At 35.9% G+C, this 22,624-nt stretch overlaps 2 protein-coding genes and 1 long non-coding RNA gene across 11 annotated transcripts in view; 2 read left to right on the forward strand and 1 right to left on the reverse strand.

Moving 5' to 3' along the window:
* The window catches only part of LOC121736160, a 326,212-nt gene that overhangs the window by 138,796 nt on the left and 164,792 nt on the right, over positions 1-22,624 (forward strand). The gene's annotated exons all lie outside the window — the stretch shown is intronic.
* The window catches only part of LOC121736135 (tight junction protein ZO-3), a 115,996-nt gene that overhangs the window by 63,859 nt on the left and 29,513 nt on the right, over positions 1-22,624 (reverse strand). For 6 of the 9 annotated variants that reach the window (XM_042127199.1, XM_042127197.1, XM_042127204.1 and 3 more), the window contains exon 3: positions 6,825-6,954. In XM_042127199.1, coding sequence (XP_041983133.1) covers positions 6,825-6,954 — 130 coding nt within the window. Of the gene's footprint in view, positions 1-2,652; positions 3,017-6,824; positions 6,955-7,795; positions 8,056-22,624 lie in introns of those variants that run through there. The other 3 variants (XM_042127202.1, XM_042127198.1, XM_042127200.1) reach the window with 2 other exon arrangements.
* LOC121736156 (thioredoxin domain-containing protein 12-like) lies at positions 4,058-5,646 on the forward strand. Its single transcript, XM_042127241.1, has 2 exons — positions 4,058-4,473; positions 5,492-5,646. Exons 1-2 carry the CDS (start codon positions 4,151-4,153, stop codon positions 5,637-5,639), a joined length of 471 nt encoding a protein of 156 aa, XP_041983175.1. The 5' UTR covers positions 4,058-4,150; the 3' UTR covers positions 5,640-5,646.

The raw sequence follows: 22,624 nt of genomic DNA on the forward strand, positions 1-22,624 counted from the left end.
ACTGAGTATCGATGTCTGTTAAGATCAAGCTGATCAGTGGCTGCACGATACATCGTCAAAAACATCCTTTATTATTGAAATTAAATAATATTAAACTGAAGCAGGAAAGCGCAGTATTAAAACATGTCGTTTATATAATATTTATGCCTTATTTTATCGTTTTCTACGAAAAATGCTTTTTTCAATTTAATACCAATGTATTATCGTATATTTTACATGGCAATTGTGCGAAAGGGACAAACCAAGAAAATCGATTTCTCGCTCGTGCTCGCTACTATAAGGAGATATTAGTTAATAAAAATAATAATTTAGCACATGGAAGTAAGGTTCATTTTAATATTTCAAAATGATGAAGTAAGCCTTCCAGCTGTATAGTACTTCCTAATTCCATGGTGACTAGTCTAACGTTTTGTAATAATAGCAGCTAGGACAAATAATTATCTGTGAATAGCAGGTATTTGAATCAAAATAAGTTGTTTTCTTAGTCTCGGACGTTCGATGCGTGTTATTTTCGCGATTCGCACTTTTGAGGAATTTGACCCCCCCTGTAGTTCCTAAAGTATCGACCGTACAAAAAAATTTATAGGACATAATTTAGAGGAAATTTTATGTAGAAAATTTTCCTAGAAGTAACCGTAATGCTATTTGTGCAGGTTTTTTACTTATGAGCAAAAACCTAAAAAAAGGGTCCTTTGACCCCCCCCTACATTCTTAGCTCACCCCCCACCCTTGAGGACTTTTGACATGTTCATCTGGATATTACAAGGAATAACTGTAGCGATTTTCAAAACTACACGAAATATTTCCGCTGATTTTATTAATTTGATCGTATTAATATGTTTTAGGCTAGTCTTCAACCTTAAACTTATCTGCTGTTGTCAAGTTTGGTAGTGGTAATCGCTTATTATCCGATGCTATGTCGTCACGATATAAAGTTGCCAACTTATATGACAATGGGGAAATATTATAGAGGATAAAAATTATGAACGCCTGGTGCGCCTGGTACAAAAATATGAGCGTTACATTTTGAAAGTCTTTGCCAAAGAGAATATTATAATCACTATCATGGTATTTGCCTCGATGAGTGATGACGATTGTAATAAGAATGGTTCTAACATCATTTGATCTCTAGGGTGGTGCTGTACCATAGAACATCGCTATGAAATGACACGTAGCGAAAGATTCCTTTACACCAATAATGATTGTTCAATGAGAGATGCGGAGAAAACGTTAAAGAATGCCGCAAACAGCTAATTTATATGCGGTGCCAACTGCGGCATGTATCGCTAACCTACTAGTATGGTAATTACATTAAGGTGCAAAGAAACATGGAATTAACGACAAAGTAAATGGTTACTGTGAAAATATGGAGATACACATAATTTAACAAAGTGAGATAATTGAAAAAACTCAGTGATAGTCATACTTTGAGCTTCAATTTTGGAATTTTAAGCATAACACAAATGTATTAAATTGAAAATAGCTGTCAAATTAATTGGTAGGTACTCAAATAATAATATTTAAATTAATTAATGAAAGAAAAAATAAAAGTAAACAAATGAAAGCAAGCAAGAGCCAGAGAGCTCTCTTTTATCTAGCCTAGCCTGAAGAGGGCGACTAACCCTAAAGTGTCAGTTTTATAATTCATTTTTATACTTGAAAATAAGCCCCGAATTGTTTCATTTTCTAAAATTAGATACTGCATTATATTTCCGAGAATTCGATCTGAGCAAAAACACGATATCTTAAAATTTTCTCGATAGTAAAAAATCACAAAGATGCATCTAATTTTCACGAATTTTCATTTATTGCCATAACCGTGCATTGAACTAAGTTAATATTTTAACACATTGTATAATATTCTATAATTGAGAGATCGACCTAGCAGATTTTTAAAATGTTGTATATTTATCGAGTAATCGGGAAAAAACTAATTTGGCGATGAATCCGTGTCGTCCTTTTTCACCTGGCATATGAAAGACGGGCGGGAGTGTGAAGAGAGAAGGACGATGTTTGATTTTTTGGGTTAGTCGCCCTCTTAAGATCAAGGTAATCTTAATATTGGACATAGATTTAGTCAAGTCCTAGCCATATTTAAATTAAGCACCTAACGTAACATCCCTCAATTTTTCTGATACTCTACTAAGTAAAAATTTAAAGGGTGTTTCTAAATTATTGTAACCATAATATGACATAATATTATGTTATAATATGACTAATAATAAAACTGAAACGAGTGGGCGTATATCTGTAATCACGCAAACCGTTAATTTTGATAACTTAACAATTATATCATCATATTTCATATATTAACAATTATATTATCATATTTCACACGTTCCGAATTGGTTCCTTTTTCCTAACTTAAAATGAATCACGTTAATTTAAAAAATAAATTAGTTGAATCAAAATTTGAAAGTTGTAGAATTTAAAATTTATCTCCAGATAGGACAAAGACAAGCATTAAACCAAACGGATGTCTTGAACCACACCGGTAGAAATCTAGAGTATCTACAAAACACAGGAGCTCGTATAATACCTAGATGCATTTAGAATTTAGATAATTTCAGCTTTTAAGAAGTTATCAAGGAAACAGATGAAAATATTACACAAAAATTTCGCAAGAGTCTGTAAGATGCAAAAATCTCTCACCCTTTTGCGTCTCTTTCTCCCGGGGAATGTGTTGACAGGCTGTGGTGGTGGAATGTGGTAGAAATAGGGCGGAGTGAAGAAGATGTCTTCTATCCCAGGCGTAAGGGTGGCTGTCCTGGGCACGGTAGATCTGACAGTCCCATACAAACTCCTGTTACGCCCCCGACTCCCGTACACATTCATCATCGCACTTTTAACACTACAGTCAAAGCCTAGCCACACATAAAAAAACACAATCTTCGAATTTGGAGCGTTTACTTTTTAATTCAAAAAGCAACGAAGGCGACGCAATGCTATCAGATAAATATTCGGAAATATCATATGTAGCACTTTTCGGGAAGCGTGCGGACGATAAGTGGTCGCTATTTGGAATGGGACGTTCATACGTTACAGATAATTATCATAGTTTGCTTTTTCCAATAGGTTTCGTGAAGCGAGACGTATCTGAAATGAGAGAAATACATGCACACGCACTGACACGCGCCGATCCACATGAACGGATTTAAAAAGTTTGTCATGTGCATTTCCACGCAGAATCCTGGACCCACCATTTGTATTTTGAATAATGCGTGTGAAGCAGTAGAAAAATATATCGAAGGGATCTTCTAAGTAATGCAAAGGTAAAGAGATAGGCATCATCCTTTCACCTAAACTTTTAAAGGATGTTGCCTACTTTTTGGGGATTTCCCTAACGACTACATTTGATTTGATTAGCTATCTACATTGTCCAAACATAACAGTGAAAATTGAATCCTATCGTAATATTATGTTTGGGCACTTCATGACTTTGAATACAAATTGTCTTCCGCTTTTTTTTGTCTAATGGCAGTCCACTTCCCATAGCAAACATGACGTAGAGGTATAGTTAAGTGATTTACAGGGAAAAGTCAATCATTTACTTTAACTCTACAAGTAGAGTTATCATTGCATGTAAACTACAGGGCATTTGAAACTTTGGATATTTTGTCCCAGGTTATATTATATTCAATAATATATTTTTTTTTACTTTAAATTAGAACCCTCAGTTTTCTTCTTTTGCCCTTAAAACAATAATATTATATGAAACACTCAAAGTTGAATTTTTTTTTTTAGAAATTTCTTAAAATAAAATGCGGCTGCAAAAATATAATAAAGAGTACTATAATAGTTGTGTGGAAATTGGAAAATAGCACAAAAAAATTATAGAACCATGAGGGACCAACACGTCTTAAAATTAACAAAAAAGATACAGGTAGCGCCATCTAGTAAGCCACATGTGTACTTTAACTGACTTTAACCGCACAGCTGACAGCACGCCTAGCGTACTGTTGTAATTTTAAAAGCTGCGTAAAGATGTCGCTGCTATGCACATACGGAATACGGATATCGGACGTCAAATTCCGCGTCAAAATTTAAAAACAAGCTTTCGTGATTTCCAAAATGTCTTAGTTTTATTTTATTTTTATATTCTATTAAATTCACGATGTAACATCTATCGAATGTATAAATTATTGTAAAAATGGCATTTAGTAACTTTACAAAAGCATTCGTGTCGATAATATTCAACAAACTCTACTGCCTGGGTAAAGACAACGGTTTTGGACCTCAGTATGTTTGGGCTGGGTCCTTGGAGTCAGGTTTGGAGGTAGCCTCGTACGACCATAAGCCAGTTATGGTGATAATTCACAAGTCCTGGTGCCCAGCTTGCAAGAAACTGAAGTCTAGATTCGCAGAGTCTGCAGAGATAGAATCTTTGAGTCCGCACTTTGTGATGGTGAATTTAATTGATGAAGAGGAGCCGAAGAGCAATACATTCGCTCCAGATGGTACTTATATACCCAGGTAAATGGTTATTGCAGCTAGAGCCTAGAGTTTCTTCCTTTAGTCAACTAAAACTTTTTTGAGGCTTAGGTAGTTACTTCTCCTGAATTTAAGTACTTATTTACAGAAAAAAATATGCTAAGCGATGTTTCAGCCTTCGAATTAAATTAAATTCATTGTGATAGCACTGTACAATCATATTCATAACAATAATTATTTTTATAAACGTAATTTATACCCCTCCCAGGTAACACTCCTATATCTAATTTACCGATAAACGTATGAGCAGATATTAATATAATTTGAACTAGATAGAATCCTATGGGTACAAAAAAACCTTTGCTCTTGTACGAGTTCTCGCTTTATGTACAGCAACATAATACTGATGAGTGATGCTGATGACCCAGTGAAATTCGTATCACTTCCCTCCTAAATCCTAATATAAACCTTTCCAGAAATATTTCAAGACTAAAATTAGCCAAATCGGTTCAGTCGTTCTAGATTCTATAGTTTTAACAAAAGTAGACAGATTATACAGTGGCGGATTTACCAATAGGCTAAGTGGGCTGGAGCCTAGGGCGGCAGATTTAGAGGGGCGGCAAATTTAGGCCCATTTTTTTATCTTACAGATATAAAAAATCCCACCAGACCCTTGTAAAATATTGCCGAGACGACTACATAAGGTTTACCCTGTGAAAAAGATATGAGATTTCATGTAGAGCCAAACTCTACTGACCTTAACTTAAACAAATTCTACATACCAGTAAATATTCGCTTCGCCGTTTCGCTACCGCACAGGGTGAAACCTTGTGTGGTCGTCTCAGCAAAATGTTTTTGGTGGGATATGATTGTGAACTAAACTAACGTATTGAATTTCAAAAGTCAGTTATAGGGGCGGCAAAAATTGAATAGCCTACAGGCGCCTAATTTGTAAATCCGCCACTGCAGATATAGCGCTAAATCATTCAGAAAACTTCGTCGAAGGAAGGTTTTATAGTATAAGTAGAGGAGTTAATAACCAATTGTTGTTTATTTATAGGATCTTCTTTGTGTCACCCACGGGCTCAGTGGACCACGACATATACAATGAGGAGGGCAGTCGCCAGTTCAAATACTTCTACAGTCGACCGGAACACATAGCTAAGTCCATGAGAAAAGTTCTACAGAAGTACAATAAAGACGTATAAATTACTTGTTAAGTTGTTATTCACCGATAAATATTAAGTACTAGCTATTTGACCGAGCTTTGCTCGGTATTCAATAAAACACGAAAAAAATGACATTTTCTTAAAATGATTCCTAGCTATATAGATTTATCGCCCCCGAAACCTATACTAAGTTTCATGAAAATCGTTGGAGCCGATTCCGAGATTCCAATTATATAAGATATATACAAGAATTGCTCGTTTAAAGATATAAGATATTATGTATAGAACCCTGTATTATTTCGGTCCATGAATATGATGCTCGAAATAAAGATAAAATTAGGTAAAACCATGGTAAAACCCCTATTCTTTCTACATAAATGGGCATAAGACGACAATATCTCATCTTCTTCACTTCAGAAACATGACAAGAAAACCACTAGAAAATTACTTATATCCGCCAAACCATCTACTAATGTGTCGTACAAACCGCCAAGTTATTAGTGTAAAAGCTTTTAGGGAGATCAAAGAGTCGGTGTCATGACACCAGGGATGTTGTGTTAAACAGTGTCCGTCATGACATGACATAATGAGACGGTTAAAAGTATCAGTTCTTCACTAACCACCCGAGAAAATTAAGAGTAACCTTTGGCTTGCTTTAAAAGAAACAATAGGTATTGTTATTGTACTTTGGTCTCACGTTAAAGATTTCAAGTTCATAAATCTAAGTGGGTTTTAGGATCCCCGGAAAAACGATTAAGCAAGGATCCCTAAACATAGCGCATTTTCAGTTTAAGGTGCTTGTTCTATTGAACTCTGAGCGAGGTTAGGTCATCTAGTCATTGTTTTAAAAGTTTTTGTTTTCGTTTCCTATGACCATAAATTTACTATGCAAGCTGCAATAATAATGCATAATAAGTAGAGGCATTCTCTGTTCATTCAAATTGAGCATTTTTCACAGGTCCTTCGAATAGGAGCAAAATAAGTTATTTTTCCATTCTCTATTAACCAAGCATTTTACAAATGTGAAGTTTGGTGCCTCAGAAAACAACAATTTTTCACAGGAGCCATTGGTACCTCAAAAAGAAGAGAATGAGTTATCTTTCTAATCCTTGTCCAAGCTATTTTACGAATCAGGAGTTTGGTGAATGGTGCCTCGAAAAAACGAAACCACTTCTCTCTCTTTCTTTTTAATCACCCTCTCTCTCTTATAACAATAATACTCACATCCTCGACGACGGGTTCCACGTACATCTCCACCGTGTTGTTGAGGACCGGCAGCGGCGACGCCGCCGACCGCCGGGACAGGCTGCTGCAGGAGCATTGCGACACCGATCGCCGCGATCTCGGAGACTCCCTGTGGATAATACGCAATGGTTAACGCCTGGGTTAGAAAAATCGTGTGTGCTTGGATAGTGTGGTAGTGGGACTGAGGGGCAGAGGCGCGACTGCGAAGACTTTCTGCGGATAACAAGTCATTGCTTGTTATCCGCAGAAAGTCCGACCGACCGACCGACCAGCGTTAACCATTTAACGCTGGTCGGAACTCGGAATTAATTATTTAATTATTGTTTTATGACCAGCCCCCCTAGACAAGTGGCAAAACGCTAACGCTAACGCTAGCGCTAACACTATAAAATGTATGTGATTTGAAATAAGTCATCGCTTCGCTAGCGAATACTAATGTCAAATCTTTTGTAGCGTTAGCGTTTTGCCACTTGTCTAGGGGGGCTTGTGAGGTAGAGGTAGGCTACTGAAGACAACGGGCAATGGTTATTGCCTAGGTTGGGAACCTAGGTAACAAGGCAATTGTAACCAGCAAAGTCTTATCAATAATCATCAGTCAAAATTGTGAGGTAGGGTAGAGACTAGACAGTAGACAGTAGAGACACATCACACAGGTTAGAGGGCAGTTTTATTACCGTTTGCCGTGAAGAAGTTAACTACAGTTAGTGAGTATATTAAAACAACTCTCGTAGCAGCAACTCTACAGTAATTTGTATCCTTTGATTACATTTGCCCAGAATACTTTTTCAGAGCTCTGAAATTTTGCCCGCGTTTCGGATTCCATGTCAACTATTCCTAAACATAAAAAGTAAAATAACCTCTAGAGTCTAGAGTTCTAGATTCTAGAGTCTAGAGATCTAGACTCTGGAGACGATCCACCAAGAAATATAACCCCTAGAGACCTTAATTACCTTCGGTTTCGTCTGCACAGATGACGCGACGTTCGGTTGCATCTGCAGTTCACGGGGACAAAGTACCCCAGCTGCGGTAAGGGCTGCGGGTCCGAGTCACTCGAGTCACTCCACTCCGGCTGGCTGAACGGGCTACTGGCCATTGCCGACGGCATTTTGCAATTAAAACTATAGCGTTCAAATTCACTATTTAAATTTTTGGCGCGAGCTTCGTTGCTTGTGTCAATGATTTAGTTCACTTGTTAAAGTAGATACTTTTTCTTCTAAATAATGTGAATTGTGATATTGATTAATGTTTAATATGAAATTAGAATCTAAAATATCTAAAAACACGTCTGGCGGCAACGGCCGAGTTAGCCTATTTACAGTTGATAGCGTGTAAACAAAATTTCAGATAGGCTTAAAATTCGGGTGGGTCGGTAAGTAATTAATTAATGATACGCTCTAGATAAGATTAAAGCAATATTCAGACAACAAATAGTAGCACGAGTACCAAATAAATATTCTATAGAATATAATATAGATGAATGAATCTAGGTAGGACAGAGTACAGACGATTTAAAGTCACAAAAATTCTAAAGTTTTTAAAAAACAGTGTGTAAAACGTTAAAACGTTAAAAGTTGTGTCGTAGTTATTGGTTACATATTCGATGTTAAATTACCATGCCTTCCCTATTTCCTATTCCACTCTATCCTGACTAAAAACGTGACGGAATGCATTCCTTCTAGGAATCGTTTTTTGCCGCGTGACTCACAAAACGGTAATTATAGAGCCCTTTGAAAAAACGGGCTTGATCTATTCAAAATTATCATTGGTAGTTTTTCTTCTTCATTCATTTAAACGTGGACTTAAATGAGTTCTTATTTCTACAATTTAAATCCTAATACATATTATTATTAATCTTCAAACTAAGAAGCTTGAAGTCTACCTATACCTAGTTGCTTTTCGAGAAGTTAGGTTATAATAAAACCTAAATAAGTCAAAATGCTTCAGAATTCCAGTATTAAAGTCTAGGATACGTAGGTAAGTATCATAACTTGAGACTTAACGTAACGTGGTCCTAATATTTGCGGCTAAGCCCGAGTTTCTTATTCTTATCATACCTACCGTTATCGGTCAGCGTAATTTTTTAAACTAGTAGTAGCGATAAGCTATAAATATTATAAAAATGATAGGCTACATAACATAATAATTAGAATTCTTTCGGCTTACTAAGCTTTAAAGTAAAATTATATCGATTATCGCTACATACCATACGCGTTAATTTAAACCATATTTCTCTACTATAATGATTCTTTGATCCTGACTGTACTAAAACAACAACAAAAAAAGAAAATTTTAGAACTACATATTACTAATATACCCATTATAACCCTACATTTAGGTTGATGGGTAGTGCGTACCAACCTAAATGTAGTTTTCAAGCTGTAATTAAAAGCAAAATCTACAGTTACAGAGAAATTGATAAAGTTAAAACACCATGTTCGTGGAAATAATAATTATTATGATGTGACATGTTACGTTGTAATTTATGGTGGATATTATAAACTAGTTCACTAGTCTGACCTCATTTATTTATGTGATATTAAATAATATTACGTATAATATTTTATGTGAAATATAATTAAATTATGGTGAAAAAGTACAAAATTTAATATAATTATAGTCCAAGAGTCTGTCTATAAGAGTAACGTGAAATAATCGGCCAAGTGCGAGTTGGACTCGCGCGCGAAGGGTTCAGCACCATTATAGAGCAAAATCAGGCCAAAAATTGTGTTTTTTGTATGAGAGCCCCCCTTAATTTTTTATTTTATTTTCATATTATTATTAAATATTGAAGTACACAAATATAATAACTAAGGACTTTGAGAAAAAATCAAGTACCTACCTGTTGCCAATTATGATATAAGTAGAGCAAAAAAAGCCATAATTACAGCTCCAAGCACGCTCCAAGTCAACCTTTATAACACTTCAGGTTCTAAAGCAAGTGATGTGCTTACTGTATTCAATAAGGTACATATTTCTATTTTAGAACCATTAAGAATCCATTTAACACTAAGTGACAATTAACTTCTAACTTCAGGTTAACGCCTAACAAATTGTTGTTCTACATCTGTAAAATTAGTATCAATTAGGAGACCTAGCTAGTAAGTACTATTATCTATTCTGTGACCTAGCTCAGAAACTGGGCCTAGGTTCTAACTTCGCAATATAGTTGAACAGACTACGGACAAATATTATAGTAAGTATACAAAATATAATGTAAATCAGAATAATGTAACTTATTGTTCTCAATTTATATATTAAGTACTTCTTCTTTTTTAGGGTTCCGTACCCAAAGGGTAAAAACGGGACCCTATTACTAAAGCGCTTATTCCACTTATCCTATTTAGAAGTCCTAGCTAGGATCCTACATAGGAGACTAATTAGTCCTAATTTAGTGACTAAATCAGTTGTCATTTTGGTCAGACGTCTTCTTAATGGCTCCAGTTCTATCAAAGCAACAAAAAATTGGTCTTCTCATAGGCTTAGCTGTTGGCTCAATGAAAATAAAAATAAATAAAAGGCGAAAACGATGGTTAAAAAAATTTTTCCTCCACGTAAATTTATGAATTATGAACTTTCTGAACTACTTGGAACCAGCAAACTTAAGAAATTACCTACGAATGGATTCCAGATCTTTTAACATAATATAATTTGACTTTAATACAGATTTAGCAGTTCCCACTACAGATAAAAGGTTGAAACCATCTGGCAACACTGATTTAGTCATTCAGGAGCCACATTTTTGTCCGATTTAGGATCCTGGCTAGGATCCTAGCTTTCTAAATGTTATTCCACTTGACTAAATTTTTTAGGATCCTAGCTAGGACTTTCTTAAGAGGACAAGTGGAATAAGCGCTTTAGACTTCGTTGTCTGTCTATCTGTCTGTTTTTGCTACTTTTTTATTTCTTTGCCAAATTTGCTTTATTTTTATTCTTTCAAAGTTTACGTAATTTCTTTTATAATATTCCATTAACAAAGATATTTAATATTATTTCAAAATACGCATATTTTACAGGAGGATTTTTACAGGAGTTCCAAAAAAATACTGCAGCGAAACAGATGAAACTCAAAATAAACATTCAGCAGACGTGCAAGTGAATCATCGATCATTGACTCCCGGAGTTTGGCAATCGTACTGTTTACAAACGATCTATACGCTTAGATCTATAACAAATTCAGTATTTAGCACGGATCTAAGCGTGAAATATGATATATCAATTATAGTAGTCCGAATAATAATAATAATAATAATATATATGGACGCTTCACAAATCACACCACGTCAGTCTGGACTCTGGCCCCGTGCTAAGTACCTGAAGGACTTGTGTTACGGGTACCAAACAACGGAAATATATTTAATACTTTTATACTATAATACATATATTTAAGATTTTTATTATATTATGATACACATATTTAATACACATCCATGACCCAGGAAGTTTGAAAACTTTTTGTTCCGTCGGCGGGATTCAAACCCGCGTCCCCCGGCTTGAACTACCAACAGCCCACCAACTGAGCCGCAGAGGTCGTCAAATGATACTACTCACTTTACGAAATTTGCGGGTTCTTGAAATAGATTTTGCAGAGTTAGTAATTGATGATGATATAAAATTATAGCCGTCAAAGTAAATCGATCAATCAATCCAATATAAAAATAATATTATAAATATATATACGAAAGAGATTTTGGTCGTCTGTCGACTTTTTCACCAATACCAATGATTTTGTTGTTTGGGTTTAAGATATGAGTTTCGGATAATGGCATTGTTTTTGTCCTGGATCAAAAACGAAATATAATAATTACGAAAAATAATACTTTTGAGTTTAGAGTTTAAGCCTCTATTGTCGCCATAATTTCCTTCAACAGAAACTCTACATGATGCACGTTTGAAATATTTTCCCTGTAGATTCTCATGCCGGCTTCTTTTTGAAATACTAAACACTCAAGATAATCTGAAGACCGCTGCACACAAAGGGACGCGGCCCTTGTTAGTACGTGATGGTGCACAAAAGGGTCAAAAGAATAATGTTTCTTTAACCATTTAAAATAATAACAATGTGGACCGTAATACATTGTTATTATTTTAAATGGGTTAGGATTAAAATTAATATGACGTGTAAAACAAATACAAGTGATGAATTATATTTTTTAAATAATGAAGAAATATTGTCATCCATATGGACACTGCTCCTTAACTATAAGGGCCGGGAGTGCCGGGACACATATGAACACGATACGACGTCGTGTCGTTCCACTCGTAGTACCACGATGCGGCGTCGTTTCACGATGCGACGCCGTGTCGTGGGAATCTACGACGAGCATCGTAAAAAACTACGTCGCGTCGCGACATCAGTTAGTACTCAGTAGGTAGGTTTTTTTTTAATTATTAAATAAGGGGGCAAACGAGCAAACGGGTCACATGATGGTAAGCAACTACCGTCGCCCATGGACACTCACAACATCAGAAGAGCTGCAGGTGCGTTGCCGGCCTTTTAAGAGGGAATACGCTCTTTTCTTGAAGGTTTACAGGTCGTATCGGTCCGGAAATACTGCTGGTGACAGTTCATTCCAGAGCTTTACAGTGCGCGGCAGAAAGTTACGCGAAAAACGCACTGTGGAAGACTGCCACTCATCAAGCTGATGAGGGTGGTATGTTTTTCGCGTGGGACGATAGCGAAAAGTTGCAGGTGGTATGATTCCGAACAATTCCTCAGAGCACTCCCCGTGATACAACCGATAGAGGATGCAGAGTGAAGCTACATCTCGGCGTAATTCCAGGGGGTCCAAGCTGTTTGAAACACTATGGCAGTCAACAATTCGAGCGGCCCTTCGTTGGATACGATCCAGAGGGAGCAGTTGGTATTTTGGCGCCCCTGCCCAGAGATGAGAACAATATTCCATATGAGGCCGAACCTGCGCCTTGTAGAGTTGTAGGCGTTGGTCCGGACTGAAGTACTGTCTCGCTCTGTTAAGAACACCAAGCTTCTTCGAGGCTAATTTAGCCTTACCCTCAAGATGATATCGGAACTGGACTTCGCTCGATATGTTACCTACTCAATGCCGGTTTTGAAAATATTAGCCGCAAATCGCAAAAGTGTAGGTGTAGAGTATCGAGTGTACTATAAATTCATAAAGCTTGCAAGATTATGATACACGAGCTTTTGCCCGCGGCTTCGCACGCGTTAAGAAGTATTATTATATACAAACTTTCATCCACTATTTCAACCCCAAGGGGGTTGGAATTTATCATAATCCTTTCTTAGCGGATGCCTACATCATAACATCTACCTGCATGCCAAATTTCAGCCTGATCCGTCCAGTGGTTTGGGCTGTGCGTTGATAGATCACTATGTCAATCAGTCAGTCAGTCACCTTTGAGTTTTATATATATAGACTCTTAAGTTAGATAAGTTGTTATTACTTAAGAAAAAAACAAATTGCTAAGATATTTACGGCTAGACGCGTTCAAAAGGTTTGAAAGCCAGGTCATCATTGAAACCATCTATCCATCGTCCCTTCCGCGTTCGGGATGTTGTGAACTGATGGCCATCACCCGCATGATACGTCAATAAATCTCAATCACGGTTACCACAGCCATTGTCATTTGTCGCCCCCTGAGAAAGCGGTAAGATTGGAAGGGGAGTTTAGTTCTGACTCTGAGATATCCTTACTAACTAATATTAAATGTGAAATGTTTGTATGTTGCCCCTTCGCGCTTAACCGGCTCCTTTTAGTACTACTGAGAGGCGGAAAAGCAACCAGGTTATTTTTTTTTTCACCGAAAAATGTACAGAACGACCAGATTTTAACGGAATATCAATTTCTCATCCAACATCGTTATTTGAAATCGAATCAGTTTTGAGAGTAGGGTTCCAAGCTAATCCAAATTGGTGGTGAGCTACCAGAACAGTCTAAAGACAAAATGTCTTTCAGGTCGTAATGGAAACAAGAAAAGGAAACATTGTACCAGCCTGTGTCTTCTACATATATTTTTCCAGATTTAATTGTTAACGATCTGAGTTACGACTTCCGAATTCTGATGAAATAACAAATTGATTATTTTTATGAAATAAGGGGGCAAACGAGCAAACGGGTTACCTGATGGAAAGCAACTTCCGTCGCCCATGGACACTCGCAGTATCAGAAGAGCTGCAGGTGCGTATTTCTCCGGTCGAGCCGGCCCATTCTTGCAGAAGCATGGCTCTCCCACTTCTAAAGTAATCATTCATCATTGTTCATTATCCATTCATGAAGTGACGGTCACTCTACATCAAGAAATATCTCAGCTAATAGAGGTTTCACATTAAAAACACCCTGTACGAAGTACGAACCCCGTGCAATATACTAATGGACGCTTTTAACCCCTGAACTAACCATTTGTTTATATTTAACTTGCAACTAAATATTTTGTAAAACCCACACAACAGGGAATGGAACTTTTAGCAAATATTTTGGCAGCTTCATAATTAAAAGTTCTCTTCTTGAAAGCTTCATTCAATAAACGATAAAGCTCATGCAGCTTTTTGATGCAGATTTTCTAAACAGCTCTCGTTATTTATCGTGGAACTTTTATATTCGCTCTGCGTATTTCTTATGAATTGGTTTCCAGCTATTTATTTTAAACTAGCTTTGCGGCAGAGTAATCAATATCCAACGGGAATATTAACATTAAGAAATAAGACCTACGGTCTATTGACATTCATGCAAGTAAATAAATTGAAGCAGTACATTTTGCCAGGAAAGAAATTTAGGCCGATATATAAATAGTCAGTACTCAAGATGCATCTCGGTCTCAAGACATGGTTCAGTCTCTGTGATTGGTTGGCTGTCAAAATTTGGACCAATCATAGAGCCGAACCGCGTCTTGACACCGAGATGCATCTTGAGTACTGAACTACTGACTATTTATACCGGCCTTAGTATGTTACATATTAAAAGGCTAAGTTACATGCTTTTATGTTTTAATCTAAGTTTTAACTTTAGTGATGACAGTTAATTAATTTTTGGTTAAAAGCGTAATAAGCACCCTCAGTCCTCACTTATCACTCTTTCAATCATAGGAAGTAAAAGGAGAAAACTGACGGTTGATTCCGTTTAAACTTTAAAGTAAACACTTAAACAATCTTCAAACTATTATAATGATGTGTTTGTTACTTACAAACAATTTTTCACCAGTTTAATCGAATCAAATCATCTTTATATCGGGCCTCATAGACCCATATTTACGCAATGTAATCAACTCTCAAAGCTCGTAAACTATCGAACTCGATAATATAGCTCGATTATTATACAAAACTATTAGTATTTATAACACAAACAAAGGATAAAACAATCAACCGCAATGCGTAGGGAAGTGTTGATGTGTTTATAAATTGTCGGATCCGGTGGCCGGCCAGATCACATTGCATTGTACCGCCTAGCGCCGACGAAGATGCACTTGTGCCAAGTTAAAGTTTACCATTTTTAATCGACTTCCAGAAAAGGAGGAGGTAAAAATTAGAGGAATGATAGGAATAACTTATCGATCATTTTAGAATTAAGAAAATTCGCAGATATTTGCGATGCCAAATCGCATGGCAGTTTTATGTATGAGCCCATAATGCAATGCTGAATACGATGATGCTAAAATACTTATATTTTTACTGGAAAGGATATAGGATAGTTTTAGACCTGAAAATGTAGGATTCACAGGAATAAAATAATTTTAGAGCAATGGAGTTGCAAACATCTACTTTAAAAATATTGGGACAGATTACTATAAATGTACTTTTAGTGTAAATTATATTAGCATAGATAACCAAAGAATATAGTACATACGAGTGTCTGGTTTTAAGTGATATAAATAGGTCTAGTATTTACGCGGTTGCTGCTCATAAACTGTCGAGTAATCCGGCAGACGCTGGCCGCTCACAGACTCAAATATTTAGATTGGGTTTGATATTAAAATTCTTATTTTCTCTTTTATAGTTCTGTTCAACTTTGGGCTGTGTGCTGTAAATACGAGAAGTTGAATGTGAAACTTTCTGTGGATGAATACAATCCTGAATCCAACCAAATATCTAGATTCTAGATGGTTAGATTAACTTCCAAAACGCGTCTGCGTCATGCGTTTGACAAAGCATTTTGCTGTAATTTAGAATTGTAGAAGTTTAGGGTACGGAAAACGACTCATATCCCTGGTAGAACTGCGACTTGCGGACGATTGACGAATCCAAAAGCAAAAGCCGTAGTACGATTTTTTTCCTAATTTTCCTGCCATAAACAAGAGTCTCATAAGATGTTATAGGTACTTATAACTCAAGAATCATAAATTTTTCCTTGTCATGTCCTTTATTGTTTTTCAAATGCATCCAAATCAACCCTACGGTTCAAGCAAGAATTGGTTACATTACAAAACTACTAACACAATATACTTTCGCATTTATAAGATTAGTACGGATGTATTATTTATGACTCTATTAATAGCTCAATTAAAAATATTTGATTGAGTGCACATCTGAGAGCCATTCAGTATGTAGGTCAAACGGGTACCAAGGCAGCTTTTGTTTGTTTCCAAAGATCCATTGACGGTATATTCAATGAAACGGCTTTTATTAAGTTTCTTTAAGGCATAAATAAGGGTCGACAGAGTTTTATTTAATATTGCCTCATATTATAAATAGATGTTTCTCAAAACTTAGTAGATACAAGAAAGAAAATCTTGCAGGGTATATAATATTAAGTATGTACATTTTCCGAAGTAGGAGTAAGAAAATTTTTGTTTGTTTCGCAATAAGAAATTCCTTAGCCGATTTCAAAGAAAGGCATACACATAGAGTAGACTATTATAGGTACTTGTACTATTATCTATTCTGCGCTATAGGGATGGACATATGATATTTTTATTGAGGGAAAAATGTACGATTATCGTGGGATACTCAGTACTCTTTCTTAAATCTCGTTAAATATAAAATCTAGAACCTATTAAAGTTTTTTCGGTGTATAATTTAGTTCATTGCGATTTGCGGTTTCACGTCGTCCCTGACCTGAGATTCGAATGTCAATTCTTTGTTGCTGCACCCAAAATATAGCTACTGTTTACTCCATTTTCAGGTTATTACGTCATAGCACCTAAATCCTGGACTGACCTAGATTTCAAAACGCAGAAAAACATAAAATTCAGACCTTGTTTCTCAAACTAAACGCAGAAGAAACAAAAATCAATCTCCTGCCCCTTTTTTTCTGCTTGCCTCCTAGGTAAAATAACTTTCAGTTGACTCGCAATTTATTTTATTTATTTAAATCAGGCATCTTGGCCCATATTATATATACCTTATAGACTAACATACATAACATATAAACTAAAGCTAACACTAAGCACTAAACACTTTATGAAAGAAGGGGCATGTTAGTTGTTACTATGAGAGTTGAGAGTTGAGAACTTGAGACATTACATTACTGTGGTAAGTGCCAGATAAAACTCAAAGTGATTACGGCCACAGATGTTCGCAAGTTTGAGCTGAGTCTACAAACATAATCCATCAATCAAGTCTTGTTAAAGTTTAAATTAAGTTCAGCAAGAAGTTTAAACAATTCTTGTAAAATTTTTTTGATCGGGCCATGTCAAGCCCAGCTGAAAAACATGACTTGACATAACCCAGCCAAGTAACGTAGGTCTGCCGTCTGCTTATGAATTCATTTCTCTGATAGAACATGGTCTTTTCTGTCAGTATTTCTCATATTTAAAGATCCAATGTCTTTCAGTCGTCCCTCCGCTTTTCCTTGTAAATTAAATCTCTTATTTAGGTACCTATACTATAAAACCAAAAATTATAGTTAGTCGAATTTTCTTAGAAATATAATCATTGGTATAAAAAAGTCAATGAGTCTTTTAAACGTTAAGGGTGGGTTGCACCAACTTACTTTAACTATAACTGTAACTTTAACTATAACTACAGTGCGAAATGTCAAGGACGCCATATTTAACTATAACCGCTCATACCTACTTAAATCGTCATTTTTTTCGTGAAAATTTACTGTGTTGTTACAAAAAATATTTTTCCGGTCGATTTTTACGGATAATAAAAATTTTTATACTTTCAATCCCTGATAAATACATGTAGCTTGAATAAAAAAATAAACGCAACAGACATCTGTCAATTTCTCCGGTAAAAGTTAAGGTTAAAGTTAAAGCTAAATTTAGCGTTAACTATAACCATAACTTTAACCTTAACTTTAACTTTCACCACGCCTGTGGTGCAAACCACCCTAAAATAATAAAAATACGGTGTGACTTCATTCAGATTTTGACCTAAGTAATTTATAAATTAATATTTAAATAATATTTTTTGGTAATTTCTCTACTGTTTAGGTAGAGTAAGATCCCCATTATTATAGTATAGCAAAGAAATAAATATTTAAGTTGAAAATTATTCTTGTAAAGTGTATTGTGTAACATTTAGCAGAGTAGCCACTGGTTTGGTATAGGCTATAGCTGATGGTAGTAGACATACCCTAATATAAGTAGTTAAGTACCAATTACCATAGAAGTGGTAACTACTAGTTATCAAAACTATATGTACCTATTCTGTGCCTGCGTACATTCCATTATTTTTGCGCAAAATTATGGAACAAAACAATGTTGATGTCATTTATCTGGCGCCTTTTCGTGTCATCAAATCCCAGCGAAGGTAAATCTTCAAAAACAAGAGTATAATGAAATAAGCTCTCGTCAGAGGAACAAGCAATTAAAACCGTGGACGTTTTAGCCGTCTCACTGTCTGTAAATTTAATATTTTCATTCCGTTCTCACAGGTCAACGTATCTATTTCTAAATATAACCACTCCACTTCTTTATTGTGTATCTTTTCACGTATTCACGAAAATTTTAAGGAATGTGACTCTTCTTTTTTTAATTCTTTCACTTACGACTTTTGTGCGAATTTTGTTTTTTTTAAACACAAACAACGAAGCACACACAGTTTTTTTATCGATATCCTGTCACTATCACGAGCACATCACTATCGAAATTTAAAAATCGAATTTCCGATTTTCAATTTGAATTTAGAATGCGTCATTTCGGCGCGGACTGACGCGCCGCGACACCCGCGTCGACTGGGCGCCGCTTCGGCCGTCTGCCAAATACATGGCTGAAAAGTTATATTTATATGAACATATAAATGACAGGAGGTTAGTTCCGAAACTAATTTATTCAAGTTACGCTGAATACGAACTTAATTACGCCGACTAATCTCTTTCGCGACATGCTCTGAACATAATTTATATTTCAGGTACGAGCGCTACAAACTTCGCACAAGTGAGAATTAACTCCCGAGTCCCGCGTTTATTTTTCGAGTTGAATTTAGAATGCAATCCAATTACTTTTTACGCTACGTATTCGGATTTCGAATGCACATTTGTTTTTTAACAAAAAGTTTGTTTTATGCGTTTTAAATACGGTTTGAGTTTTGAGCTTACAACCAGAGTCCAGAAACAAACTTCTGGTTTGTACGTAATAGTTAGGTATAGGATGGATTTAATGTTGATTTTTAGTAAGTATTTAATATAAAATCACATTAACAAAGCTAAATTTTAAAATATTAATAATATTTTTATTCATGATAATATTATTACTTAATAATATACTTAAACTTACTTAATACAATTTTGATACAAACAAAAATTTAAATAAATTAATCACCGTTCGAAATAGAATTTCAACAATATAATTTTATCGACATTGTTGTCGACATCACTAAGTAAAAATTCTAGGAGCCTGTATTTGATTTTTAGGGTTCCGTACACAAAGGGTAAAAACGGGACCCTATTTCTGAGACTTCGATGTCTGTTCGTCTGTCTGTCTGTCTCCAGGCTGTAACTCAAGAACGCTAATAGCTAGGTCCACAAATTGTGTATATCTGTTGCCGCTATAACAGCAAATATTAAAATAATATGGGAGGCTCCTATACAACAAACGTGACTTTTTTTGTTTGCTCGTAAACGTAATTTCTATTTTTTTTTTTTAATACAATAAGGGGGCAAACGAGCGAACGGGTCACCTGATGGAAAGCAACTTCCGTCGCCCATGGACACTCGCAGCAGAAGAGCTGCATGTGCGTTGCCAGCCTATTGAGAGGGAATAGGGTAATAGGGGAAGGTAGGGATGGAAAGGGAACGGAATAAGGGAGGGAAGGGAAGGGAATAGAGTAGGGGATTGGGCCTCCGGTAAACTCACTCACTCGGCGAAACACAGCGCAAGCGCTGTTTCACGCCGGTTTTCTGTGAGGACGTGGTATTTCTCCGGTCGAGCCGGCCCATTCGTGCCGGAGCATGGCTCTCCCACGTCTATGTATAATGACAATTCACAAAATCCTTTAATTAATATAAATAAAAATAAAAAAATAATTACGGGGGGGCTCTCATACAAAAAATACTATTTTTCGCTCTATGTATAAAGGCACGGAACTGTTCGTGCGCGAGTCCGACTCGCACTTCGCCTATTTTTTTATTAAATCTGCAACTAAACAACATTAATACTACGTATTTATACAATCGAATTTTTTATTATTAAAAAGAGGTAAAAAGTAAAGTATAACTTACTTTTTTAGGCCTTATGTAATCCGTTTACGTGTGTTATAGTATACCTATAACAATACATGGCAATGTTTTCGTTCCAGGCGGGATCCGTAGTGGTTGGAAATGGGTCGCATAAGTGACTAATGGTTGAAGTTTACTCGTTGACCTGTTCCAAATATACCGGATCGCGAAACGTCAAGCCTCCATCACATGGGCACGATCTGCAGGAAGTTGACAAAGTTGGCTTCACAGAAAACTAGTGTAAAATTATGTATGTTGAGGTTATCGGAAACCTAACTCCTAAAGTGGACTATAAATACCATATTAAACACCAGAAGGGTTTTACTACTTAGATCAAATTATTTATTTTTTTATTTCCATGCTTATTTCTACCATTACAGGTTTACCCCAATGCGATAGAAAGATACAAATAAAAACTTGCAACTAAACAATATTCAAAATATGTGCCTAATTTAAACGAAACTAATTTATCATTATAACATGACTTATGCACTTATACAGATCGCAGAAACAAAACGCTCCACTAGTTGGTTGATCGGTTTTATGAGAGTTTATAAGGGGGCGATTAGTAATTCTTGATGTTTTTAAAACATTTTTGTGGAAGTGTATTTTTTATATTATACATATATAGGATTTTTTCTGTACAATACACCATGTTTTCCTGAATTTTTGGGTTTTGACTTTGGAATTTAGTGACTTACGTCTGCAATGTTGCAAGTGTTAAAAGCCACGGGTAGTACCAACTTGTCCTTCCTGCAGATTGTATAGTGTAGTTGAGCCTCAATTCACAAACACCTGCCCCAACTTTGAATGTCTTTACTCTTCACCTGCTGTTCCCGTTATAGCCTTCGCAATTACTGTAGTATGATAATACTACGGTAGTATGCATACTTACATTGTATAAAAATTGATGTAAGGATTAATATATATCGTAATTCGTATATCTTTAAACGAGCTATTCTTGTATATTATATATGAATTATAGGTATGTATACAAGTTGGAATCTCGAAATCGGCTCAAACGATTTTCATGAGTATGTAATAGGGGGTTTCGGGGGTGATAATTATCGATCTAGCTAGGAATCATTTTTAGAGAAGTCATTTTATTAGTGTTTTATCGAATACCGAGCTGAGCTCTGTCAAATAGCTAGTAATAATAATTTAGCATCCTTCCTTTGGTTGTCTATAATTTGCAGTAGATTATTAAACAATAATGATGAATTTAGTACTGAGTAGGTAGTCAATTTTCGAGTTGTACTTATAACCCCGAGGTTAATGTCGTTATTGTTTACTACATGACGCTACAAGTCCGTTGCGCCAAAATTCATTTATCCCTTGAGAACCGTACATTTTTCCGGAATAAAAACTATCCTTTGTCTTTCCGGGAACTCAAAATATCTCCATGTCCATTGTGCATATCCTATTTCAGCAAAATCAAATATTTATAATACCAAAGTTCACCAGTTTAGGCGTGAAGAGGTAACAGACAGTTTGACAGTTTGAGGTGGGAGAGCCATGCTGCGGTACGAATGGGCCGGCTCGACCGAAGAAATACCACGGGCTCACAGAATACCGGCGTGAAACAGCGCTTGCGCTGTGTTTCGCCGAGTGAGTGAGTTTTGCAGCTCTTCTGATGCTGCGAGTGTCCATGGGCGACGGCAGTTGCTTTCCATCAGATGATCCGTTTGCTCGTTTGCCCCCTTATTTCATAAAAAAAAGACAGATTTTAATATGGATGTCCTAGGTGGTGCCTGTTTATCTAAAATTCTATATTTTGTAATGGCACAGAATATATTATATTAATTGTACCAAGTCATGGTGTGAGGTTTTTCGCTTCTGGAACTTTTGGATTTAACGTGTTCTTTTGAACTATTTTAACTTATTATTATAATTATCTTTATTAAAAACTTATAATAAAAAGTTACCAATATAATTGAGGGGTAATTTGCGAAAAAAAAAACTATTTTAAACAGGAAAAAGGTGAAGTAACTTTACGAAACACCCCGTATAGTCGGCTAATGTCATCAGTAAACAAAGAAACAGCTTGTCCGCCGGATGTGAGATCGTATCTAATATCCGGTGTTGGGATACTTCATAGACAATCACTCTATAGTCTATACTCTATACATATAGGCTTTAAGCTTTAGCCACTAATATAATAATGTTAGGATCGTAGTAGAATGATGTTTTAACCCTAAAAAA

This window comes from Aricia agestis, chromosome 18, assembly GCF_905147365.1.
Source record: "Aricia agestis chromosome 18, ilAriAges1.1, whole genome shotgun sequence".
Lineage (NCBI taxonomy): Eukaryota > Metazoa > Arthropoda > Insecta > Lepidoptera > Lycaenidae > Aricia > Aricia agestis.

Bases quoted from the DNA above. Each gene is read 5' to 3' on its own strand.
- LOC121736156 (XM_042127241.1), top strand. From the start codon at position 4,151: ATGGCATTTAGTAACTTTACAAAAGCATTCGTGTCGATAATATTCAAC. The intron at 4,474-5,491 runs GTAAATGGTTAT...GTTTATTTATAG, and splicing joins GATGGTACTTATATACCCAG to GATCTTCTTTGTGTCACCCA.